This window comes from Urocampus carinirostris, chromosome 5 (genome assembly GCF_059441175.1).
Source record: "Urocampus carinirostris isolate Australia breed hairy pipefish chromosome 5, RoL_Ucar_1.0, whole genome shotgun sequence".
NCBI classification, from domain to species: Eukaryota; Metazoa; Chordata; class Actinopteri; order Syngnathiformes; family Syngnathidae; genus Urocampus; species Urocampus carinirostris.
The window spans coordinates 7833170-7860938 of NC_142353.1; the positions used below are offsets into that span (position 1 = coordinate 7833170).

The window sequence follows — 27769 nt, forward strand, 5'->3', positions numbered from 1 at the left end:
GCGCTAACCTGCTTATTGGGGGTATTAGGGATTCAGTGTCTTACCCAAGGACACTTCGACATGTAACACGGACGAGCCGGGATTCGAACTGGGATGCCTAGATCCCAAAGCGAGCGCTCTACCTCCTGAGCTACTGCCGCCCACTACACCATACACCAAAATCTAGTGGTAAAGTAATAAACTGTTCTCTAAGAAAATATGACTTCAAGTTCTAATGATTTATCTTAAAAGCTAAACACATTATCCGTCTCAAAGAAAGCAGGGAATTCTTACTCAAACAACAGACCAATATATTTTGTGCATTCCACTCTTGCGGAATTCTTTCCTATCTGTCTACAATGGTTTAAATAATAATAATAATAATAATAATTTCCTTGTATTGTCATTCTGTGTAACAATGTACACAGAACGAAATGTCGATTGCACCTGACCCGTTGTAGCGAGCCGATGCAGCCGCAGCCAACAGAGGGCGTCGCCGACCACTTTTTAAGTCTTAGGAATGACTCGGCCGGGGCGCGAACCACCGACCTCCCAGTCTCAAAGCGGGCGCCTTACCATCTAGGCTACTGAGATGAATTGATTTGTAAAGACAGGAAAATGTCACCGGGGGTAATTAAAGTGGGTTAGTAAAGGTTTAAAAATTATACAGGGCTGAGACTGAGAACCTACGTTAATGTCCAAAATAATCGTTCGGTAGATTATTTTTTTACGTATATTCAAAATGTTGTTGTAAGTTTACAGATAAATTAGCTGACTTTTTATCACTCAGGTCTGTTATGTGGAATTAGAGTATGGAAAATATTTTGATGTAATTTCCATATTGCGGCCTAAACAAAATTGTCACCACATTTCTGTTCTCAGAATAATCTCTGTTTTCCTTAAAACCTTCGGTGATATGATGTTTTCCCATTGATATAGCAATGTTGAGTTTCTTGTATCTAATTTAGGAAAAAACATAAATCCCTATCGTGTAAATAAGACTATCTCTCTCGCCGCTAATGTAAAGTGCAAAGGGAAGGAACGATTCACTTTAACATTGGGATTTCAAATGTAATCCATGAGATCTGTGTAAAGGACACACTAGAAACATCTAGAAACATACCCCTTATTATCTCCTCACTTTTCGCCTGTTTCCTCTTGTTTTATTTGCCACCAACAGAGGCAACAGAAAAATATCTGGTCAATCTGCTTTTTTTACCACTGCATAGTGTTGTTTGTTGTTCTAGCAGCAGTGTTTTCGTTTCAGCCTTATAGGAGAGATTGTCTGCTGTACCTGTCACTGACTGTGATCGATTGTCCAGGGCTTTTAAGTTTAGCACCGTTGCGTATTGTTTGGTTGGCTAACCTGGCTTTATGTACATTTTATTTTACATTTTGTTTTTTGCTGGCCTTAAAGTTTCTAGAAACTTAAACGGGTGTAAAATGGGTGGCGTGTATGGTGGAACATACATGTACATTCAATTATCTGTCCATCTATCCAACCACCCACCTATCCATCCATTTCTGGTTCACAACTCGTTATCTTCAAGAGAGTTCAACAAAAGTTTGCTAAAACTCTTGCGACTAAAATGAATGATAATTCGAGTCGTTCAAATATTGATTGTAGTTACAGTGATGCACTTTAACATTTTAGTTTTTAGATTATCTTTTGTAAAATAAATGTAAAATGATTACCACATGATTAAAATATTTCTGGCTGTTTTTTTTCATTTTCTTTTTATATACCAAACTGTAATGTTTTAAATGTGCTTTGGAAACAATAATACATTTGTGGCTGGCCGTCAGTAAAAAGCTCAGATCTGAATAAAAACAGTACTGTATCTATATTTGAGGTTTTACAGCATACAGAAAGTATGTATCAAAATGTCTAAAGTAATGTTACAATACTTATTAGTACTAGCTCATATTTACTCATCTACGTGAATGCTTTATTGCTTTGTAGTTGTGATTTATTGCCTTGTGTATTTTTTTCTGCCACTTAGACACTCCCTACGCAAAGTCCACAGTTGTGTCCAAATGAAATAGATGCAGTGATGCATTATTAAAGCAAAGTGGCTGTAACCTTTTGGGGAATGTAAAAAAACGTGATTGAAATTGCTGATCAGTTCAAAAACTTCTAAACTACTTTTTAACAAATGTCAGAAAAGAAATTCATTACAGTCCAGAACAGAACGTGTTCTACCTTCCTTATTGCTCTTCTTGTTAATAATGTTTAGTGATAATATATGAAACATCCCAGTAATTTTGATACATCCACTCAAAAGCTACTGTGGAATTTCATATCCTTGAAGCCTTTTGGTGAATACGATAAATTTACATTTTCATCCATTTTAATGAGTTCTCACTACTCCACACTAAATCGTTGAAGAGATGCATTAGTTATAAAGTAATAAAGTTGTACTGTTTTGCTGTAATTCATAAAGTTTCTCTTCCTTCCATCATCTACTTTTACAAATTTTTCGGTGTCCTTCTACATGTTGAAGTGGCCCTTCCCAACAGACTTTCGAGAGAATAGTTTTGGGAAAATCTTGGTTACTTGGTATCTTGAAATACTTTTTGCTGGTCCATTGAGAACAATGTGTTTACAGGTGCATGAAAGAGGATGGCTGCAGGGGTAGAGGGCCAGAATTTGGAGGTTGTTAGGACAATGACAGCAGGAAAACCTCACTTGAATCCTCTGACTGATTCAAGCAACACAAGCGCTTCAATGACTCACAAACCTGTCCCTTGCCCTAAACCACGGCTGACTCCAAAACCCTTTGCTTTGGAGAAGAGGAACACAATCAAGCCTATAACTGCACCAAAGCCGCAAACCAAACCCAGACCAGAAACTGCAGACACCAATGTTTATAAACCAGAAGTTCCCAACACTCTAAAGCCACAACTGCCTGTTGCCATTGTTAAGCCAAGACCTGTTTCGATCAGCCGTCCTGCCTCAACCTCATTTAGAACATCCAACAAATTGAATACTGGGCAAACTACCTTGCCTGTTGTCCATCCATTCAAACCAGCCCCTCCTCTTGACTCCGTGGACACCAACAAAAAAACACCACCATTGCCAGCAGAGAGAAAGAAACCTAAGGGTGGGGCATCTATTCCTCGAGCCAAATCATTGGGATTTCTCAATAAGATTCACGCAGAGGATGAACAAAATGTATCAATGACAGTTGTACCACCCCGGCCACAACCTAGAAGCACCAAGCCTAGACCCGTATCAGCAGTTTTTCTTCAGAATTCAGAAGAACCAGTTTCTGCTCCTCAGCCTGGTGGTTGGAAACCCCTTTCACCAGATCTTGCAGCTAAATTTGAGTCTATTGGTCTGTCGTTGCACCGTAAAGTGGTCAAATCCAACGTTAAGGAAAACACTCCAAATGAGAAGGCCCTTCCAGAAAAGACACTGCAGGAGGAAATCTGTACCTTAGGCCAGAATGTCGGAATCGATGTGAAAGAAGCTGCAGCAGACGAGCAGATCATTGACATTACAGAAAAAAAGGATGTAAAAGAAAATAATGAGGATCATCAAGGCAGTAGCATCAAGTCACGAATTAATCTTCTATTTGATTCCTCATCAACTTCTGGTCAGGCAGCAGACATTCCATCTCCACAGCAAACAGTCCCTGAGATTGGAACACAAGTGGGGGTTAAACAGCTAATCAAACAACTAACCGAGGATCTAACTTCAACTCAGGGTCTCAAAACGATACCTGTGCTTAAGCCTCGCAACCAGCCCATCAATCTTTCTAAAAAGTAAGAACAGAAACAAAAAAAATATCTTGATAGATGCATTCTATCCTCTTACATGTTTTTGTTGTCTGAATTTTATTCGTCAGGATTTCGACTGACAGGTTGTCTGACAATGTTTCACTCAATGAAGCTGCAGAATATCAAAAGACTCCCAGATATCCCCAAGACAGGGTAAGAGATGTACCAATTGTGTCAGGTACTGAGCGATTTTTTTATTTTAAATCAGATGACAATATTGAAAGATAGTGTCAAGTAATTTTTTAAGCGGCACATTTCTTTGGATACAGTTTCATGTCTATGTAAAAATGATAAAAGTTCTTGCAAAATTGAAATAAATATTTTCAATATTTGAAAATGCAGTTTTTGTGTGCTCTTCGTACTGTATAGTGTATTTGCCAAGCACAATGTAATGATTTAACAAGCAATACTGTTCACGGTCATTTTGGGGGGATTCTTCCTTAATCTTGGAAATTGAACACTGTGATTCAGCCATGTTGTCTGTTCATAAATACTCCAGCAGCAATGTGTGGAAATATCAACATTGGTGTTGAGAGAGACCACTATACCACACCAACTGTTAAGAGGGTATAAAATAATTGGATAGTGTTTATCTGTTTGTTTATTTATGTTGACAAAAAAAAATGTAAAATATCTGAAAAACTCTGAGAACTATGCGTTACATAATGAAATAAATGTTGACCTTGACGGCCGTAATTCATAAGGGTTTTTAGAAATATTTGAGGCAAGTATACATTGCTTCTGACCAAAATACTGGTGATGATGACAATGCCAACAGTTTTCCTCAGCTTCCACTTTCTTATCCTAGGCCTTGGGACATTAACAATATAGCGTTTAGTGTTAACATTAAAACATCATATTCTTCCAGATAGCAAAAATGAATGAATTAAATAAAAGAGGTAATTCTTAAAAGCTGTTTTTTTCTGGTCTGGACATAAATTCACAGGTTGAATGTCTCTGTGACTGTAAATTTACACGAGTTTGAATCTTACAGCAGTTAAGGGAGTTTTTAATGCCGCAAACATCTTGTCATGGATGGTTGTTTTTTTTACTATATAATCTAATAATGTGTGGTATTAAATGGTCCTCATCCTTGTTATTCACTCACACATGTATTTATTTGTTTGTAGAGAGATGCTGTGAACACCAGCTGCAAGATGGCCATAGATAATCAGGATCACCCCAAAAATAACTCCATGACAGAAAGCCCCAAGGCAGAACATAGGTCATTTACTACCGGCAATCAAAGTGGTTCTTATGCTGACATGCAAACAATAGACAAGTCCTCATTTGATAATATAGTAGAGAGATCGAGTGTGACAAATGGAGCTGACTTACTCAGTAGTCCATCTTGGATAGGAGGAAACAATGAGATTGAAGGAACTCTGGTGACTGCCATCTTTAGGGATTCTGTATCTCCTAGTTCCTTGCGAGTGAACCATGCAATGGACACAGTTCAAGCAATGGACACAGTTCAAGCAATGGAAGAGAGTATGGCAGTTAGTGAAAACATTCCATCTGCTAACCGAGAAGAAAAAGCCATGACCTTACTTACCAGACGCTCAGAAGTGAACACATCAACGCCTGGTTTTATAAAGAGAGAACCAGCCTTAACTATTTTAAAGGAGCAACAGCCTAAATACTTGCGAATAGGATCCTTGTCCAAATGGCCGACACCTGGTGTAGGTCAACAAACTGATGGTGAAAATTTTACACATAGTCAACCAAAAAGGGGAAAAGAAATGGATTTGGATGGAAACAAAGACAAACAAAGAGAGCAAGAACATGAAGTAACTGCACCCCCCAAACACATGGAAACACTACAAATAGATGAAAATACTAAACCAAAGGTCACCTATTTTGCCTTGACAGGACAAGTACAGGAGTTGGATACTGGATCAGGTTCAGATTCAGCAGTACATTATGATGATATAGGTTCCGGGCAGGTAATTTCTCAAGGAAAGGTGGCTTCAATTCAAAACAATATTTCAGGAAAAGCAGAGGAAAAACACGTGAACGAAAAAAGATTGAGCCATATTTCAGCCAGACAGGTGGTCCCACCACTGAATGTGCCAAAAGCAGAGAAAATACCAGAAATTATAAGAACAGTGCAAACAAAGGCAGACGAAAGGCCAACTGTAAAATTTACAATTCATGATAAGGACAAACAGAGACAAATGGAAATTGAGAGACAAGCTATGTTACAGTTTTCACAGATGAAGGAGAGGGAGATGCAAAGACAATTTGAAAGACATAAGGCATTTGAAAGGGAGAAACAAAAAGAGAGTGAAACTCAAGGAAATAATCTCCAAAATGTGAAGGAATTTCAAAATCAAAAGTCATTCTATTTCAAGAAAGGAAGTTCCAATCAGGAAGACATTGATATGCAGAGAAGAAAGGATGTTGACAGGCAAAGAGAGCTAGAGAGGCAAAGAGAGTTAGAAAAGCAAAGACAGCAAGAAATGCATAATCAAAGGGAACAGGAAAAGGAAAGACAACAAAAACTGCAAAGGGAACGAGAGCAGGAGTTGGAGAGGCAACATGCACTGATGAGGCAAAGGGAGCAGGAAATGGCAAGACAGCTAGAACATCTGAATATGAGGGAGCAGGAGAAAGAGCGACAGCTAGAACTTGAAATCCAGCAACAACTGATTAGGTTAAAAGAGCAGGAAATGAAGAACTTTCAAGAACAGATGCAGCTCAGGAAGAAGGCAAGCCAAGAACATTTGAGAACGCTCAAGGAGAAAGACTTTAAGCAGCAGAAAGAACTCAACAGGCAACAAGAAATGGAGGGGCAGCAAGAGCTAATTAGGGCTATGGAGCAGGAGAAGGATAGACTGCTGGTATTTGAGAGGGAGGAAGAGCTGATAAGTCTGGCAGAACCAGAAGAACAGCAAAAAGTTAAGAGACACCAGGAACCGTTGGGGCTGAGGGAACAGGAAGAGACATTGCAAGACCAGATGAAACTGAGGGAGCAGGAAATAAGAAAACTACAAGAAACTGAGAGGCAGGAAGAACTGAGGCATAGGGAGTGTGATCATGAAAGACAGCTAGAAGTTGAAAGACAACAAACAGAAATCAAGCTACAAGAGCAAGAAAAAGAGATGAGGTTGAGAGAGCAGGATATTGAGAAAAAGCAACAACTGATGAGGCAGAAAGAACATGAAAACGACAGGCAACAGCATAGGAAAAGAGAGGAAGAAATGGCCAGACAGCAAGATCTTGAGCGTCAACAGGAGCAGTTGAGGCTGATGGAGCAGGACCTGGAAAGACGAAGAGAACTTAAGAGGCAGCAAAAACGGCTAAGACAAAAGCAACAAGAAATTGAAAAGCAAAAACAAGCGAGACTGAGGGAAGAGAAAATGGAACAACAGCGTGAACTTGACCGGCATCATATCCAGAAAGATATTGAGAGACAGCAAAAACTTAATCAACTGCAAGAAATGGAGAGACGGCGAGATCCCAAAATACAGCAACAACGACTAAGGCAAAGGGAACATGAAATGGAGAAACGACAAGAAGTTGTGATGCTGACAGACCTAGAAGGGGACAGACAGCGAGATCCTTTCAAACATCAAGAACAACTGACTCATATAGAGCAAGAAATGGATAAGCGAGAACTTTTGCAACCGCAAGAAATATTGAAAAACAAGGAAATGGAAAGTCGGACAGAATTTGAGAGGCAACAAAATCAACAGAGGCATAGAGAACAAGAATGGAAGCGACTGCAAGAACTTGAGCTACAGCAAGAGCAGGTCAGGCTGATGGAGCAGGAAAAAGAGATTCAGCGGAGATTTCATCGGCAGCAAGAACTTGATCAAGAGAGGCAGCGTAAATGGGAAAGACAAAAGCAGAGGGAAGAAGAAAGACAGACATTGCTAGATAAGGAGACACTTCTTTTAGAATTGCAGAGAAATAAGAGAATGCAGGAACCAGTGGGAGTTAAAGAGAAAGTAGAAGGAATGCTATATGACCACAAACAGAAGCCGAAAGAAATTGAAAACTATCTCAATGAGCTTAAAAAGCAGCATTACAGGGAGAATGCTGAGAAATCTAAATTATTGGCTTTCGAAAAGGACATTCCAAAAATGAAAGGGATAGCCAGAGGAAAGGAAAAACAACTACAACTAGACAGGGACCATGATGAACAAATTGAGAGAGAAAGGCTTGAAGCGTTGGACAGACTGCGAGACTTACAAAGAGAGAAAGAACTCCACATTGAGAGTCAGAATCAAAAGCTTATGCAGCAGGCCTTGCACAGTGAAAGGCTTAGATTGGAAGCAGAGAGAGAAAACATGGAAAAGGCGGAGGCAGAGAAAATGAGACAGATTTCTAGAATTCAGGAAGCGGAGCGGCAACGATTAAAGGACAAGCAAAAGAAGGACCAACTGGAAAGAATAAGGGTGGATCAATTTTCTTTGCGGCCCAAAGTAGTTGATGTGGATTCGTTGCTCAGAGCTGCCAGCCCTGACCCTGCACTAAGATGGAAAGAACCTTCTCCCAGAATGGAAGAGCCCCACAAACATTCAATTCTCGATCTGGACACTTTCATACCACACTCTCAGCCGTCATCAAATCAAAATATACTCTCAGTTTCCAGCATTCAAGAAGTAGGCATTTCTAAAGATATTACCTGGAAGATACCCCCACAAAACACAGTTGATTTAGGTAGCCCAGTTTGGACAGTGGCCACCCGTGACCCTCGGGATTTCCAGCCAAATATAATGTCTTACAACAAAGCTATTCATGAGCCTAGAAAACACACATCCAAAATTAGCCCAGAACAATTGCTTTATGGACATGATGAACACTCAAAAGCCCCAAACAGCGACTGGCGCCATAGGCAAGGCGAGCCACGTTATATGGATTCCTTTGCCCAGAAAGATGCAGTGATTGGCAATACTCCTGTCAATCAGGTCTGGTTCCCCAGAAGCCTGAAATCCCAAGACAACCAAGAAGGTGTTCGGAATCATAGGAGATCGCAAGGATCACAGGTAAAATTATGGGATCTGTAAAATGTTTCATTAAAGATGAATTCAACTCAAGCAATTCCCTAAAAAGTATTTTTCAAGAGCATACTACCCACAACTTTTTGATTAATATTATTTTTACAAATATTCTTTACAAATATTATTTTGGTTTAAAAAACATCTGTCAGTAGCCATCTTTGAGAGAAGCTGTTTTGAGAATGCTGTCGAGTGCAGATGACCTCACATACACTTACAGAGCTATTATTTGTCAGCATTTTGATGTCATCTTAGAGGCCCATACAGCATAATTTGCTTACAAAATCATTTGAGTCGACTTCCACTTTTAATAGATAAATGTTTTGCAAGTTGTTGCTATTTCTTTGATAATGTTTATGCTAATGAAAGTAAAGGTGTGAAGGGGTTTTCCTTTCATCTGTTACTAAACCCATTAGGTGTATTAGTATAAAATATAAATTAACTTTTGATGTGTTACAAACAACAAATTTATTCTTAAAGCACAGTAAAATAGCTCGGTTTTTTTAGCGACTATTTGTAATTTTTAAAGTTTTAATTAGTTTTTGAAATGTTTAACAGTGTCTGCATATTTGGTGTCCTTTCTACTGTTTGAGCAAATGTCACACGTGCTCTCATGTATTGGAGCATTGCATCCGAGTTATTTTTTAAAGCCTTTCAAATCATGGTTCAGATGTACAATATGTTTTAAAATGTATTTGTGCTCCAAGGAAATGAAGAGGATGCGCTCTCGCAGTATGTCTCGTCGGTCAGCCCCATCTGGTGATGCTCTTGACAAAAGCCCTTCTAGAATACGGAGTCGTAGTGCCTACAGAGAACCTGATCGGCACAGCTGGGTAAGTTTGATTTTAGCAGCTGAACAACAAGTTCATTTCAGAAAAGCAATTTTAACGCACATTTTGTGCGTCTCAACTTTTAGAAAAAGTGAGTAAAGTTTTGTAGTTTCTGTGGAGAGAATGTTATTAGATATTTGGAGTATTACAATAAAGGCCTTCATTTATGTGCAAGTCAAGATGAAAATATGCTAATTGTTTACGTGTCAGCAAAGGCCTGTTAGAATGGCCAAGAAAGAGCTTGTGACAGAAAATGGCCTGCAAAACAGTTGAGCCCTGCAGAGATTTTTTTTTTTACATCTCTAAGTACCAAATAGTTTGAAGTGATGATACTCCGGCTACTTATAGTGAGAGTGTGGTTGTGCTTGTTAATCTTTTCCGTAATAATATTATTTTAACTTTAAAATAAGTATTGTAATGTCTGTTACTTTTGGTGGTGTTGTTGCTGTTGTTTGTGTTGACGCATTGACCCTTTAGGATAGGACTTGACGCAAGGGAGGGGGGAAGGTGACAGATGAAGTTTTGTGCTTTGAAGTCAGTCTGTTTGTGCACGTGAACACTGTGAGTTACGATCAACAGTAGCTCGTGTGTGAATGTTTATACTGATTTTTATTTGTTATTAAATTGGCGACAAGACTTAGTCAGCGACTCAGTGCATCATTGAGGGGCATTACAGTATGAAGTCCACAACTCCAACTAGTAGTTGTGGGTAGACATAGTGGTGATTTCTGAGTGGGAGAAGTAGCAAAGTGGCTGGGTGTTCAAATGCTTGTTTTCCATCCATCCATCCATTGTCTTCCGCTTATCCGGGGTCTGGTCGCGGAGGCAGCAGCCTTAACAGGGAAGCCCAGACGTCCCTATCCTCAGCCACTTCCTCCAACTCATCCGACGGGATCTCGAGGCGTTCCCAGGCCAGCGTGTCCTGGGTCGCCCCCGGGGCCTCCTGCCTGCGTATTTTCTTCACTGTATATACAGTACTGCAAGTGTATAAAATGCACAAGGTAGCTTACTTGTAGACCTAACTCAGAGGAGGTGTAATTAAGGCCTATGGGGCACATGCGGCCCAGCAGGTTTTTTAATCTGAACCTTCAAATCAAGCTGGTCAAAATATCACCACAATAGTAATAAAGTACTGCTAATAAAAACACTTTGGTTTTTTTTTGGGTGCCAACTTTGTCCCCATTGTCCATTTGTGTGTCTACAGCTAAATGTTTCTACAGAAATTCAACGAAAACAATACAGAATCGAAACAATGTATCAAATTTAGTGCTTAAAAACAGGGACTTCACATATTATTTTGCTCTCATTCAGAAAAAAAACACTAATACAAAAATTCTAATACAGAAATATGTCTGTTTCAGTTTAGGGGATGGTGTAATGGTCGTCTGTTCAGCCCTTTGAGATTTCTAGTGATTAAGGGCAATTTAAAAAAAACTACACTGGACCTGTTACATTTGTAGTCATTTAGCTGACAGTTTGACTATCTTCAATCTGCACATAAAAATGATGGAGAAGTGTTGCACTCAAATCTCTTTCAGAATATATATCTGTCAATGCAAAATGGACGTTAGTAGTACTTAAAACTCCATGGTTAATATGAAAATACAGATAGATTAACACTGTTTTGAGGTGTTTTGAGATATTTTTCAGAATGTTTAAGGGACGGAGTCACAATTGAAAAATGATTCTTTTGGGATTTCACATAACACTCTTGTATGTAACTTATTTGTTCTTCAGACCTTTAATCAAATTTTATACACAGATATAACAATATCAATTAACAGCCTTTTTTACCAGGACATGTTTTTTATATTAGTACCGCTATAGATGAACAAATATTTTTCAAGATTCTTGTTTCGTAAAGAGTACTGCGTGCCAAGCCAAATCTAATATTGTTACCTTTTGCTGTCACAAACTCACATGAGTGTATTTCCAGCATTTTATAACGAAAATGGCTTGAACTCATAATTGATATTGACTAGGGTTTGGAATTTAATTAGTTTGATTAATAATTTTAAAATGGAACATTTTCAAGCCAACAAAATCCAGAGATCCAAAGGAAGAACTTAAGAGAAAAAAACCCTCAAAAATCAAATCTGACCCCTTGATACCAATGTGTTTTCTTTGTTTTACTTATCTGTGAAAATTACTGTCTCCAATTTCCATCCAATGTATCCCTGAACCTTTATTCTTAAACCTTTGCAAGGGGAGGGTCTTTGGAGTCATTCCGATGAGGTGGTAGTTGTGTGCTGACATCATGTGTGTTAGTCGAAGGGAAGCCGGTGAGAAGGGTTGAGCAGAGCAGAGATGGGCACAGGACTGAGAGCTTTGCTGTACAATTTGTACTTATGGTCATGTTGTTTGAACCCTCACTACTCCTGGGTAAGTGAATTAGCACTGAATATAGATCTATTTCACAAGCTGTGATCTTCATGTCTGAAATTGTATTTTAAGTAAAGTATTTGTTTATTTAAGCTACTTATGATCTTTGAATGTGATCTGATTGGTCTTCCTCTTGGCTACGGCTGTGGATTACATCATCAAATGATGGGAATAGTTGAGCAGTTTTGAGTCACATCTGGTTAGAGGGCTGTTGACAATACAAAGCAGGTTGTATGAGTGGATTTTACATACATTAAGATGGCTTACTCAAATATAAATACTATAAGCAACTTCTTTTTAATTTATGCTTTTGTTCTTTTTGCTACAGAAAAAGGATGAATGTAAGGTCTCAACTGATGTTGTGGATTTATTTCTCACGTTGTAAAACAACAAGGGGAACACACATTATACGGTTAAAGGCAAACCTTTAAAATTTATTCACAACAATCATGCATTCTGTACATGTTTTCAGTCAAAAATGATAACACACTTATAAATATTGAACATATTCATTTAAAGTACTGTTAACAATATTATATAAGAGGTTAACAGTAGAAAAACGGCACACTTCTGATATTTGAAGCATGGAGTTTTTTAATCCGTTCACAGCAGATATTTTTTCAGTTGTTTTCCTGGAAATGCCGTTTATTGGGTATGTTGCAAATATTGCCTGCAGAGGGCGTATTTGGACAGTGATGCAGCAGTTTAGCTTTTTTACTCCAACTTGAATTGTATAAATTGTTTGTGAAGCCTTTACCATTTGGGAGTTTCTTGGACACCTGATTACAATAACAGGTGAAAATGTGCTACTGGTTATTGCACTGGTGACTTAACTTGAAATCATGTATTTCTATTTATTAAAACATGTTCTATATTTTCCCATCAAGCTATTTTCCCCTACCAAACCTCAATGTCCACTGTCAACAATTTTGATTATTGTTTTATACTTCATGTCAGGATTTTACATCTGTGCTGTACTAACACACTCTTTTTGCCAACCCCTTTGTATATACTTCTATTTCTCTTTTGTGGCTATGACACTTAAGTGCACCGCAGTCAAAACGGGCTTTAGCAGCAGCAGCACAAAAAATGCCCTCCCCACCCTCCTGTTTGGAGGGACCTCCCATTCTGTTCTTGTGCTCTCTGACTCTACACTCCCCCTCTTCATCCAGTTTCTCCTTGACAGTGATTCCTAATGTCTTGAATACAGACAGTGGCAACGCCGACACATTTTCTCCTACCTGTCTGTACCTGCAGATAAAAGCAGGGAGAGCAGTGTATTTTTTTTCCTCCTAGCTTTCTTTGGATTTGACTTTACTACCACATATCTTGCTCCTGTCCGTGGTTGCTCTTTTGATTTCTTGGTGGAATACAAATGACCACAGCAGCTAATGGTCATTCTCCCACGGTGGTTACCAGGATAGTGCCGCTTACTTGCCATGGAAGGTTAAACGCAAATGGATTTTTCAACATTTTTTAACCTTGGATTTTACTCAGGAAGAACACCTGGGACGAGTGTCTGTTTTGCTACAGTTGTGGTTGGAATCTGGAGAGCATTTACCTGCTCATTTAAAAATCAAATTCCTAGTCACTTGTGTTGGCTGTGTCAGCTTAAGCCTGAGTTTAGAAACTTTTGTCTTAGTACATGTTATTGATGTTGTTTTGGCAAAAAAAAAAACATTGAGGAGCTTGTTGGTAAACTGTATTTAGTGACGTAATAGCACAAAATAGATATTAGCTTTAAAGCAGTATAACATGAGATTTTCAGATCTACGCATGGGCTTATAGGAATATCATTCGTAGCGTATTTTGTGTGCATCGAAATAGACATCTGAAATTTATGGACTGACAGTTTGGAGCCTCGACAGTGATGACCTGAAACATAGCCTATGTGGCTCCTCTGCAACTGCTCTGCAGAGAAGACATTTACAAAGAGTGGCCTGCTATTGTTACAGTCAGATGGCTTGTGTTATATACTAAAATAAGCAGTTTGGTTTCCCCACGCTCAACGCTGCTGCAGTATTGACCGAGGAGCTAACACGGGTGAATAGGACAAAGATCCTGCATACCAAAACTTTTAATGATTCCTTGCCACAGTGATAGCAAGTGTCACAGCTCAAAAAAGAGACCATCGTGACCACGCTATTTTTGTTGTTGTTAAAGTTCTCTAATGGAGTATCTCGGGGACAAGCTGTCAGGGGCACATTCTCAAGTGTCAGGATGGGTAGGAAATGTCCGCCGCTCCTTTCATGGTGCGCTCAGCTTTTTTTCCACTTCAATGGATAGAGAACAAGGAGAGGTCAGGGCCGGACACTTCAGCAGATCTAGCTCTTTGCGCTCGCTAGCTTCCCGCAGCAGAGAGTCTATTCGCAGGTTCTCACTGCGAAGCCAGCAACGTCTGTCCTTACGCAGGCGCACCGCACCCAACACCCCTTCTCCTGTAAGATGGCATCTTGAAATGTGATATTATGCTGAAATGTGCAGTCAGTGTTTACCCATTGCATAACTCTTTTTATATATCCCGTCTTTAAAAGTTTTCTTCTTATGATAATTTAAAAAGTGTTTCATTTTAAAAATAGTCTGAAATTGTCCTGTATGGGGAAAGTTGCCAGATATTTTTACAGGCTTAAAAAGAAAAATCAGTGGTAGACTTTTGTGATACTTAAGCCTTGCACATTGATTCCATGTTTTAATCGCTTAATTTAACCATTCTTTGTTGATAGTGTAAGGCAGGGGTCGGGAACCTATGGCTCTTTCTACGAGTATCTGTGGCTCAGAGACAGATTTGATTGCATGCAAAATTTCTCCATCTTGTCCAAAACTTGTTTCGTCTATCCTATTAAGTTACACGCAAAGCCAAACCGAAGCTTACTGACGAAAGATTACTTCGCAGTATATGTATGGCATGTTTTTCACTACAATTTACAGTCAAGGTGTCACACAAAAAAATGGGGGGAAAAAAAACTTGTTTTAGCTGTACAACGCTAAAGAATCCTTTATATAAAAGTTCACTATGTAATCTGTGTTCAGTGTTCAGATACCTTATGATGAATCCACAGAACTGTAAATACGCCAAAACACCGGAAGAGAACTTAGTCATTTGATTGGGTGAGTGGGAGGGATGGGTGGAGCTATGCAAAAAGTACAAGCACTCCTTCCCATCTCTCGCCAAAGGTAAGCACATAAGGCTCCCTATTCTCAGAATGTTGTGACGTTTTTACAAAATAAATGCTTGCATCTGGTTTTGAAACCAATATGTATGATAAAAAAGGGTCAAAAGGAGTTTAACCGATCTTGAGTCATTGCAAGAAAGAGACAAGTTTAAAGTGGTATGTTTGTTGATTTTGGGACAGGGGCTCTGGCATTATTCTCTTTTCATAATTTTTATCAAATCATCAAAAATAAATGTGCTGAAGACTAAGCTTTTGCCTGGGGCGCGGGTTTAGCAATTTAGTAAATTTGTCTCATAATATATGGTGTGGCTCTTTCCCCAAATAAAATTAATATTTTTTGCTTTTATGGCTCTTTGAGTCAAAAAGGTTCCCGACCCCTGGTGTAAGGGATCAGACCCTGCTCTGTTAAAGCAGTGACACAGTGTCCAACATACCTAATTTTGTTGAGTAGTAATAGCTCTGTAGAGGCTTCTAATCCATACACTGTTTCTTATATGTCGGTTATCTGTATTCTCGTGAATGAATTTGCTTCATGAAATGGTAAGATTTACAAAGCCATTTATGGGTGCATTGCAGTAAGAAGACTCACTCCTATCTTTAGGTAACAGCTGATTGCTGTACAATCCTTGTTGTGTCATAACAGCTAAATATAAGCAATGTTTCAGCTCTCAGAGTATTTATGTTTTAAACTTATATGTCTTTCAATCTAAAGGTAGTTATATTTTCACGACTCGGCACCCGCCTCCCGCATTTGTATGCCAGAATTAGGTGAAAGATTAGTCCTAAATTTCATTGCATGTGTTCTTGAAAAGATCTGAAAAAGTCTTAAATTTGAAACAAGGAAAAACTGGGGGAACCCTTGATAAAGAGGCCTTTGTTCTGTATTTATTAAAATAAAAACAATCATAACTTTTGATTGAATTGAGCTAGACACGTGTTTAGTTTTTTTAGACATACTCAGAAATTTACAACAGGCCAGATTAAATCATCCCGGCCCCGATGTTTGACATGCTTTTGTTTTTGAACATTTGACATTCCGAGGGAGAGATGCACGACACATAGAGAAGATAAGAAAAGCCCACATGTGTTCACTAAACTTTAACAGTGCGTGGTATCCTCAATGTTGCCCTGCACACCTAATAAATATATGACCTATATTATCAACTTCACTAAAATGTAATTTACTAGCCTTGTGAAATCCCTGCCCAGACCTGTAAGCAACATAATGGCAAAGGAGCGCAACTATACTGCCAAAAAAGATAAATTATAAAACACAGTTTTGCAATACACAAATGCAAAGCCAATTTTCTTGATTTTTATTTTTTATTTTTTAGAAAACCCCTTTGATAGATTAAAGATATCTCTTAGGTCTAATTCTTGCTGTGCGATTGATTCTCGTAATGCCAAAGAGCCTGTGACTCATCATTTTGCTGCTCTAAACGTCATCAATGTTGGTGGCATTTGAAACTTACTTTAAAACGTGTTTTATTGCCACCAACAGGGCTAAATATCTAATGTAATGTCTCATCATTTTCCTTGAATTGCACCATTCAGACCAAGTGGAAGCAGAAATAGGAAATTTTGATTATTTATGTCGCTATATACTGGCTGGCAACCAGTTCAGGGTGACCCCTGCCCACTGCCCGAAGATAGTTGGGATGGGCTCCAGCACCCCCGCGGCCCTACTGAGGATAAGCGATGCAGATAATGGATGGAATGGATGATGTTGCTATACTGTTCAATAATTTTTTTTCGTGACATACTGTATCATTTCCCTCACTTCTAAGTTTTTAAGGGTAGAATGGTCACATTTTTGTGGCAGTTGTCAGAGACAGCAGGTTCCTTTTGTCTCGCACAAAGGTTATTTAGTATTTTCATTCCAAGTACATAATGCAAAACACTGAAATTGGGTGACGGTTTCAATCTAATTTTATGAATATGAAAGGTCAGAAGCGGAGAAATAGAAAAATATACTCTAGATGCTTAGTAATGTGAATAATCCTTTAAGTCTCTTGTTTTTCTGAGCCAACTTTGAATTAAGATTATGTCAAATCCGACTATGCGTCATTTTTAAGCTAAGGTCAGATTTTTGCATTTTTGCTGTTAGGCGATGTGTTTGTTCACCTTTAACCCTTTTTCGTCTTGAAATATATATTTACATGAATAAATTCCTCTTTGCGATGTCAGATTCAGAAAGAGTCAGTTTGCCTGGGATTACAATTGTAAGCAGTTTGGTTTTACAGCACTATCCGTGCCAGCTGCGTGACACGGTCCATGCAGGCACTTGCATTTGGACCAAACTAATCAATTGATGACCGCCTCCTATGTTAAAATAAACTTGTTTTTATTTGTCTTTCCTCACCCTCTGCATCAAGACTTTAATAATTTTGTCGGCATTACATAAGCACCAAAAAAAACAACTGATTTTTGTTTTGTTATACCCTATGGTACGTTGTATAGCTTTCCTTTAAACAAAATTTTGTCGGTGTGAATTTTGTCTCTAACGATAACACAGTTATTAGCAAAAATTCAGGTTATATCTCCAACATAGAAATGGAAGTCGGTAGAAAATCAAGCTTTTCCTACATGCGTACCACACTTGTCTTAAAACAGTATTATGTTTATATTGTTTTTCTGAAATATAAATAAAGTAACAAAATTCAGTCGTTTTGATCCATATTAGTTGCTCTGTCATTTTATCATCCGCCTTAAAGGTTGGTTGGGTCCACTGACTTTTCAAAAGCTAAACTCTAATTGTCCATCAATTAAACCAGAGATTAAAAAGGCGTGGATTTTGTTGATTAATTCTAATTCTTTGGGGGCTGCAAGTAACATGTTCTTGGAGCATTTTCCATTTAGTTACGGCAATGTCAGATTAATTCTGCTGAAATTTGTACTTTAACCACCCCACCCAAGTGTTAGTTAAGCCTTGTCAATGAACTGCTTTCTTTACTTCATCATCCTTCCATTTATCCGCTCATTGTCTTGGTTCCCTCGCACACCCATTTTTTCCTCAACGGAATAAGGGAAATGCTAATGTTATGAGCAAAAAAGTCTGCCTTTTGACGGCTATTAATCAGTTAAAGAAAGCCCTTGCCTCGTTTTTTAAAAGGGTATCTTTTCATGCTTGCACAGGATGTTTTACTGTAATAGTATACTGTTAAAATAATTTTTAAAAAGGGATTGTTATGTTTTTTTTTACAAACACTTCCTGAAAATCGAATTTTGTGGTGTGTAGAATATAATAACCCACAAAGGTGCTTGGCCATTCTAAATATTGTGAAAACTGTCTTATCAACATCAACTTTGCAGCTACTTTAGTTTGAAGTAACTATACAATTTTTTTTCCCCAAGACCTTGGTTTTTATGGTTTGACTCTTCCCTTCCAGATGTGCGTTTGATCCTATTGAATTTCTCAGAATCATTTTTATTCAACGCAGGTTGCATATTGTTTTCCGGGTATGTCTTTGTCATTCTGGCATATGTATTAGTCAGGAAATTATTTTTGATTTGAAGAACCAACACAGTCTGGAATTTGGATTTTCTTTGGCAGTTTGACAACAGTGATAGCAGTGTTAGAAGGCAGCAGAATGATGAAATGATTCCCAAGTCTCCATCTGGAACTGAGGATAGCAATTACATGGTACTCTTGCAATGATACCCTTTGCCAGGCCTCTTGACTCACTTGTAAAGCCTTACAACACCTAAAATGTGAAGTTTGTTTGTTGTATTTCTGGCTGAAACATATTCTTCCTCCATGAAGTAGGTTCGTTGGCAGGATGAATTTACCCACCCATATGATGCTTTTAAATTAGGAGTGACCATTATGCAGAGTTCCACAGCCTACTTAAGTGTTACGATTGTTCTCCGAAAATCACTGCTCACCAATGCCGCTCCACTCCAATCTCATAGTGTTGTAAGTGGACTATGGTAATTACATAGGCAGGTGTATCATGTTTCCCCATCCAGCCCTGAGGCAGCATATGAGGACAGAAGGATTTCCCATTGTGTTTTCTTATATAGGGCAGGTTTATCAGTTCATGTGCAGACACGCCTCTGTTGGCTCTGCGTGATTCTGAGACAGTATGTCCTCTGTACCAGCCTCATTAAAAGGACCATGGTTCACTAGATGGCAAACACACACTCGGTCACCCAGCCATCTTTATCTTTGTCCCTGCTTTGGTTGTGCCTTTTTACACCAGACACCTTGCCTTTTACTATTTATACAATGAAGATGAAGAATACAATAAGGAATTACCGTATTTATCGCTCTATAGGGTATACTGGGTTATAAGGAGCGCTCCCAAAAAACAGTCTTTCTTCACATTTTTCATACATAAGGAACAGCGAACCATAAGGGGCATGAACTTGAGATTACAGTAATGGCTACCTTGGTTATTTGTGTCAAAAAATATCACTGATTAATGTCGTAAAACATTGTTTGCAATGGGAATTGAACCCATAACGGGCGTTCTGTTTCTGTTTTTGGCAACGTTATTTTTCAAACGTTATCTATACCACTGGTGGTCTGGGGGAAGGTTGATAGTGTCCGAGTTCTAATTCGGTTGCATGCAATGTATTATGATTTTGGCCAGTAATGATGATTGATTGGTCAATCATTGCTCAAATACGGACGTCTACCATAAAACCTTGTGTAGTAAGGTAACCTATAAATACTGTATGCATTTCCAATCTTATCCGTCATATTCTCCTGTATATCGGTCCACAAAATATGGTAAAAGCATACATTGTGATCTTTTGGGTAGTCGTGGCGTTATAATGCACAAATGTCATCTAAAAAAACCCATTATAAATATATATTAATATATTCATATACATACATATATGCATACATATATACACATACATATAGTATATAATCATGATATATAGATGTTTCATGGGTGTTTTTTGAGCTTTAATAAAGGTGTTTATTTTTTTGTGACAGAAATTGCTGCTTGCTTTTTGAATTCATAACAGCTACTTGTAAATAATTCCATGTTTTATCCCAGTTGTCTATCCCTCTCATTTACTTTTTTTGCTCTTTCCATCTCCACTCGCCCCCAGGAACAACAGAAGCAAGGTGTCTGTGGTGAGGATGAGAGAAAGGACTCTCAGAATTCTGTAGGAGAGACAGATAGTCAGTACGGAAATTGGGAGGCAGGACTACGAACTGGCGATAGGTAAACACACAATTACAAGTTTCCTGGAATAGATATTGATGGAAATAATTTCCATCGTCGTTATTGGTAACGTGTACAATGTGGTAGGTTAGTTTTTCAGAACCAAAAATTTAAGTTTATTAAAAAAAAGGTGTGAAATGCCATTATTGAATATTAAGGCATCTCACAAACTCATTACAACTGTAACATTGCTAGCTCTGTCCCTGCACATTTATAAGTTAGTGATTAAAACCACCACAATTTAAAAAATAATAATAATAATAATAATGTAAAGAATTTGAAGTCATAAGTATATCCAAACCTTGTGCGTGTGCGTTTTGTAATTCAGAGATCAAAATTTGATGTACCGTATTTTCCGCACTATAGGGCGCACCGGGTTATAGGGCGCACCCCCAAAAAATAGTTTTTGGTCCTATATCTTCCATAGATAAGGCGCACCGGATTATAAGGCGCTACAATGGGAACATCGACAAAACAGTCAGATGATTCAGTCAAACTCATTACCCCCTTAACATTCCCAAAGCTTGCAAAGAAGCAAATACGTGTCGTAGACACGTGCGGATGCGGTGTCCGTACGATGTCACTCAAATGCATCGTTTCAAATATCATTCGGAAGGTTAAAGTCTTGGGATTCAAGAAATGCCAACCATTCCTTAGTTTCTGTTTTCTTTTTCGCTCGCAACTTTACTGTGCATATGACAATTAACACTTGGAATTGAGTTTAATTCACTCAACTCATCACAGCAACATCAAGATCGTTCTAAAACAAGATACCGGGAAAATATAAAGCCGCATAGCTCACCTAAGTTCTCACGTTCAATAATGATACGCAATCATGGTCTTCTTACAACCGTGAGTGTAGTAAATCCAGGAGAGTAAAATGTTTACAAATACAGACTAATGAAACATGTTTCTTTATGGCGTAGTTTAGCAAGCTTGCTATTCAGTGATCTTTTTCAGCCAATTGCATGGTTTGTTTTGGCCCTCTAGCCAATCCGAGGCTCCGAATAACTTCAGCCAATAGCGATCGATTTAACGGATGATTGACACATCTTTTTCGGCCAATTGCAGGGTTTGTTTCGGCCCTCTAGCCTATCAGAGGCTCCGAATAACGTCAGCCACTAGCGATCGATTTAACGGATGATTGACACATCTTTTTCGGCCAATTGCAGGGTTTGTTTTGGCCCTCTAGCCAATCCGAGGCTCCGAATAACTTCAGCCAATAGCGATCGATTTAACGGATGATTGACACATCTTTTTCGGCCAATTGCAGGGTTTGTTTTGTCCCTCTAGCCAATCCGAGGCTTCAAATAACTTCAGCCAATAGCGATCGATTTGACTGATGATTGACACATCTTTTTCGGCCAATTGCAGGGTTTGTTTCGGCCCTCTAGCCTATCCGAGGCTCCGAATAACTTTAGCCAATTGCGATCAATTCAAATGATGATTGACACATTGGTTAGCCAATGAAACGCCAGTATATAAATCCCAGCATACACCGCGGACTACTCCACGTTCAGGAGAAAATCGAGTCGGCGGCTGTTGCGAGTCCTTGCGATTTAATATTGAGCCATATATAAGGCGCACTGTATTATAAGGCGCATGGTCAGCTTTTGAAAAAAATTAAGACTTTTAGGTGCGCCTTATAGTGCGGAAAATACGGTACCAGTAACGGGAATCACAGAGTGATTTCATGCTTGTCTTCGCAGTTTTTCTGTTAGTGTAGCATGAAAAGGTAAAAGAAAAGGCCTGTTTCAAATGCAGAACAAACGCTAACCCAAACCCCCAAAAGGATGAAAAATGAAGAGATTATTTCGAGCTCATGTAAAAAATGCACCCACTTGATGAATGAACTGCCTTAGGCTGTGATCATGACTTTAAGCTAGTAGATTGCAACAGAGAGTAACAAGGTTTCAAATTCCTGACAGCACCTTTAAGTGAACCACTAAAACATGTTAGTTAGAAATAACATTTACAGACACTGCCCAACTTACGGACAAGATTCCGGTTCTGGACGATCGTAAGTTGAATTTGTTTGTAAGTTGCTTCAGTGCTATATTTTCTATGTTTAAGGTTTGTATAAGTATGTTTAAGGCTTGTGTAAGTAACCTGTTTTGTTTTGTACTAAAAAGTAAACATTTAATAAAATAATATGCTCTATAAAGATAAATAAAGTGAAGTTTAACTTACTTACTTACTTAAGATGGGCTTCAAAAGTTCCTCCTCCGTGGTAAAAGTGGGGGGGGGGGAAGCAACCCAACCATTTTCTCAACCGTATCAATCTTTCCTATTCCATTTTCATTTCAAAAGAAACTGCTCGCTTCTTCGTTACACCAACCATATTGAATGGCTGCATGAGATATTAAACAATAGAAACATCAAATTTCTTAGCGCACTAGAGCTACAGTACACGTCGTATGTTTACACACAAACTAGGAAGTAAGTAGAAGCCGGAATTCTTCTTAGAGGGGATGCTGGGTGACCTCTAACAGCGCGATGTGGCAGAAAGAAGCACTACAGTACTGTCCTCTACTCAGAAAAAGGTGCACACAACACAAAATCTAACTAACAGCAAATGTCCGGATATTTTTTGACATCCCGAAAAAATGTTCATATCTACCGTTTTTTGTAATTCGAATGGTCATAAGTAGGGGAGCGTCTGTACTAGAAAATTGCAATGATACATCACTGGTGAGCTATTTTCAGATCCTGTCCGTGGGCTACTCAGGTGTTCTTAAGGGGCGATGTGGTGCCCACTGTCACCACGTTGGAGACCCCTGCCCTAGAGTAGGGGAACATTTTCAGTGTCTTAATTTAAAAAAAAAAAATCAAACTTTTTTGTTTGAAACAAACACTGTGTTAAATTCAAGAGGAAGAAAAAACCTTATAAACCTGTGTGCAGCTTTATTTAAACAACTCCTGATTTGGTGTACTACAGTAGATGTAGACTTAAGGCCTTTATAGTGCTTGACCAGTCTTTATTATGTTGTGAGTTTTGTAACTGTTCAAAAATAAACAAGGAAACCCGTTTAGTATGTTGATTTATTTATATGTTTTATTTTATAGAATTTTTATACTAGAGCATATTTTTCAAATAGAGTAAATGCAAATCATTTGCCTGTCAGTTTTATTTTTGTTTCAAACAATAAAGTACATTTTTCAGCTGTGTACACTGTGAATTTTAGATTGAAAAAATAAATATATGCGCATTCATTCCAAGGTTAGTCATAGTATGTCAGAATTTTCGGAGAACATGTAGATGAAAAGTATGCAAGTCCAGACGTGCAGAAAGAGACTCTTTGTTTATGCTCCTAGTCATCTGCGTCGTTTCATGGATAACGCAAAATAATAATTACTCTTGAAAATTATAAAGGCTTTTTTTGTAGTTACCCTCAAAGGTAGTTTGAAGTTGCTTCTTGGAAGTTTTGTGCAGTGCCTCATTTTAAACACTATAAAAACCACCAAGGAAAAACAACGAAATAACTCCACTAAATAACCAAAAGTAAAGCAATTTGGGGTCAAAGTGTCGAATTAAATATTGTCTCTAATTTAAACATAAGATTTGTGTAACGCTATCTAGGTATGCAGTTGATGTATAAATATTTATTTAAGGTGCTGTTGTGTTTGTCAACAGAAATCCATAACATGAATGCTACAATAGACAGAGGTTGAGAACTGTTTACTTGAGGTAGCATTTTCGTTAACAATATGAAAGATCAACTCTGTTAGTAGCATACTTTAAAAAAGCAGTTTATTAACAGATATTTGTTCTTATTTAAACATTACCCATGATCAGTGTGATCCCCCTAAATGTATTAGCAAGGATGAATTATTTGACCCTACCATGATAAATTGGACTTAAATGTGTAAGTTAAACCAACAGGTTTTTTTCATTGTTGTATCATCTATTTTGATCAAAATTGTTTAAAATATTAAGGTCCTGTAATGCTTGCTCCCAGTTTTTCTCCCAATAGGGAACATTGCTGACCTCCTGTGGTCATATATCAATACGACACCTTGAACAGAAGTCACTTCAATTTTAAAAAAAATCAACTAATCAATCAAAAAAAAAAGATTTGTATAGCATTTTGTCAGGCAATTAATTGCAACTCAAAGTGCTGTACAAACATTGAACGTACAATTAAAAAAAATATCCTATGGCAACTATCCTTACCAGGATTTCAAAACGCATTTCACACGTCTCATTACTTCGATGACTCTGTTACACCTATGTACTCATCACTCTATTTCCTGCGATACTTTTCGATTTTGCAAGATGTTGATCTACTTGTAGTCTTCATCTTTTTTGTTGCTGTTTTACCATATTTCCACTCATACATTTGTACCACAATGTCTAAATTCAACGCCAGAAGTAATCACTGAAGCAAAGCACTGCACATGCCAAATTTTGTTTGATTTAAGAGATTTAAAAAAAATAAACGGCCAAAGAAAATGTTAAATTAAATAAATCATTTTTTGATTAAAGTTGGCAAATACATTGCATGTTAAAGAAAAATAGAAGAAGAAAGAATTAGAATTTACTTTTATTGTCATTCTTTGTAACCATGCACACAGAACGAAATGTCGATACACCTGACCCGTACAGTTAAACTGTAGCAAGCCGATGCAGCCGCAGGCAAACAGGGCGCCGCCATTTTAGACCCAACTGCTGTGTTGGGAGTCATTAGGTGACCAAACCCCCCAATTCCAACCCTTAATGCTGAGCGCCAAGCAGGGAGGCAATGAGTACCAATGTTGTAAGTCTTAGGTATGATTCGGCCGAGGCTTGAACCAGTGACCTCCCAGTCTCGGAGCGGGTGCCCTACCATCTTGGCTACCGATGATTAATTTCCTATTACGGTCAGCTAAATATTTGAGCAACTAAATTGTGTGAAATACCATCAAATGACATCAGTTAACAGGTATGCAACATTACCATGAAATGTGAATGTATGGTGTGGCAAAATCAACCAAACGGGGGCGCGGCCACAAAAAGTTTTTGTCAAGGTCATTTCTTATGAATTAAATAAAACGATTGTCAGGTGTGGGATCTAAAAATGCACTTTTCTGATGTGTAATAATTATTGGATTATACATATTTATTATTGAAACATTTTCCTGATTTTCCCTATCCTTTTCCAGCATAACACCTGTCACTCCTACCTCAGAAACCAAACCCTCGCCAAGGAACACAACTCCTTCACACTTAAAACCTGAACATGACAGTTTTGATGGCCTGCACCCGTCTTCTAAATCTGAGAAAGAGCCGCTCTTGTTCCCTGATGTAAGTCTCTCATCTCATTAGCCGTACCGCTTATCCTCAGTAGGGTCGCGGGGGGGCTGGAGCCCATCCCAGCAATCATCGGGCAGTGGGCAGGGGACACCCTGAACTGGTTGCCAGCCAATCGCAGGGCACACAGGGACAGACAACTCATTCGCTCATTCACACCTAGGGACAATTTGGACCGGCCAATTCCCCTGAAATGCATGTCTTTGGAATGTGGGAGGAAACCGGAGTGCCCGGAGGAAACCCACGCAAGCACGGGGAGAACATACAAACTCCGCACAAAAAGTCTGGAGCTGGATTTGAACCCACGACAGGTTCCCATGACATGAACTGTGCCGCACAAGCGCTAAACCACTGCTCCGCCGTGCTGCCCCCTGATGTAAGTCTCAATTTAAAATGTTCCGAGTTTGGCAACTTGTGAGGAAACAGTGCATGGCTTTTGCATAAAATCTCCATATATTTAGTTTGTTTATTCCAATTATTTTCTGACAGCATGTCTTGTCTGTGTCATCCTGAGCTTTGATGTCGTCAGAGGAACACCAGCATCCTAGCAAGCCAGTCGCCAAATTTTTTACGTGTTAGTCAAAGAGTTACGAGGGTTTTACGCAAAGTTTTGGTAGTATTTGTGGCGAATGCGTTTGTGTTGTGTCACAGGTGGATGCCTCAATGGTACAATAAAGGACGAGCAGCCCAAAACTGGCCAACTGGGAAAAAAACGCATAGAGAACAATTAACAAGGGGCTAACGAGGACCACAGGCGTCTGCAACCTCGGTGTAAAAACGCAAGGCTGGCTGACCCCAAGAACACGCAGGGAGTAGCCAGCCTAACAGTGAATCATTAACGAAAACCGACAATAGCTATTACGACAAATGCAAAGGATAAGGCAAGAGACATGGCAAAACCAGTGCCTAACGCCAGGTTACTCGGCCAAACAACACATGGTGGGCAGCCAACTAGCGCCAACCGGGAGCAAACAAAACGGGAAAACCGTTGGAATTCCTCAACGCCAACGGAGCACTAGCCGGACATCATTATACAAAAACACAATCAAAAAGCCACAATTGCCTACCTCCAAGCATTAAGGAGCAATATCCAATCACTGTTGCATAATTGTGGGGAGGAACAATACATGATCTGTGCCTAATTGAAAAAAAAAATCTGCTTGAGAACACCTTCAAACTTATTTTCTTGGTATCTTTGTATCCAAGGTCCCAACCACCCTATTAGATACTGGTGTTCTTCGGTCTAGAGTCCAACTCGGAAAGAAACGCGCTCCCAGGACACGTCCCTCGAGAGCTGCCCGTCAAAGCAATGTGCGAAATGACGGAGAAGAAACTACCTCTGACGACTGGCTATTCAGAGACTCCACAGGTTTGTCTTTGTGCCGAGTGGGTGTGATTAACTTTTTATTGAATTGTTATTCATATTTGAGATTGAAATGAGCACAATCCCCTTTTATAACTTTTGGTATTCAGTACATTAATAATTTAATTTATATTGTTCTTAACTTTTGGTGCAAAAAACAATATTGATAATTATCACGTATTTTTTTGCTTTTACAATTTCAGTCTAATTTTTGCTCCTGAGTGAACGTTAACAAAATCCGAGGCTGCATTACCCAATCTTTAATGTCAGAATAAAGACGCATGGTGACAAACTATCACACAGCATTTAAAAAATATGAGGAATACCTTCCCAGAGGGGAACTGGTTGCAAGTATACGCAAGTAGCGCCTTGCTAGGTAGCTGTTGGTTGCTCACTGGCCCGGTGCTTGTTAAACGTCTGCTAGCACTCGTTTGGGACAAAATTGTTGTTGTTTTTTTCCCAGCGTATTCTAGCTGGCAATACCGTTAAAATGGTGGAATAAGTTCTTCGTGTTGCTTGTCTTGGTTAGCACATGTTGTCTGCAAAGTTTAGAGTGCAGTATTTATTTGTTATTATTATTTTGTTGTTGTTGTTGTTTTTTTAAACTCGTATGTAATAAAAATACCTCCAAACAACTGAAGATGGGGGGGGGTCTCCTATCTACAACTCTTTCAGCATGCTTTGAGCGAGTATGCTGGGTTTTATCCTTAGTCTCTTTAATGCTCATTTCAACCGTCTTGTAGTCCCTTCGCTTTCACTGTTTGAGCCGCTATTCCTTCA

The 27769-nt window shown here is 38.7% G+C and overlaps 1 protein-coding gene across 1 annotated transcript in view; it reads left to right on the plus strand.

Annotated features, from left to right (window-relative positions):
* LOC148365116 (uncharacterized) overlaps positions 1-27769 on the plus strand; it is a 32027-nt gene that overhangs the window by 1719 nt on the left and 2539 nt on the right. Inside the window, exons 2-8 of the mRNA XM_088335543.1 lie at positions 2589-3747; positions 3831-3915; positions 4893-8756; positions 9476-9601; positions 20221-20336; positions 25479-25620; positions 26833-26995. Coding sequence (XP_088191669.1) covers positions 2603-3747; positions 3831-3915; positions 4893-8756; positions 9476-9601; positions 20221-20336; positions 25479-25620; positions 26833-26995 — 5641 coding nt within the window. The 5' untranslated portion in view covers positions 2589-2602. The remainder of the gene's footprint in view (positions 1-2588; positions 3748-3830; positions 3916-4892; positions 8757-9475; positions 9602-20220; positions 20337-25478; positions 25621-26832; positions 26996-27769) is intronic.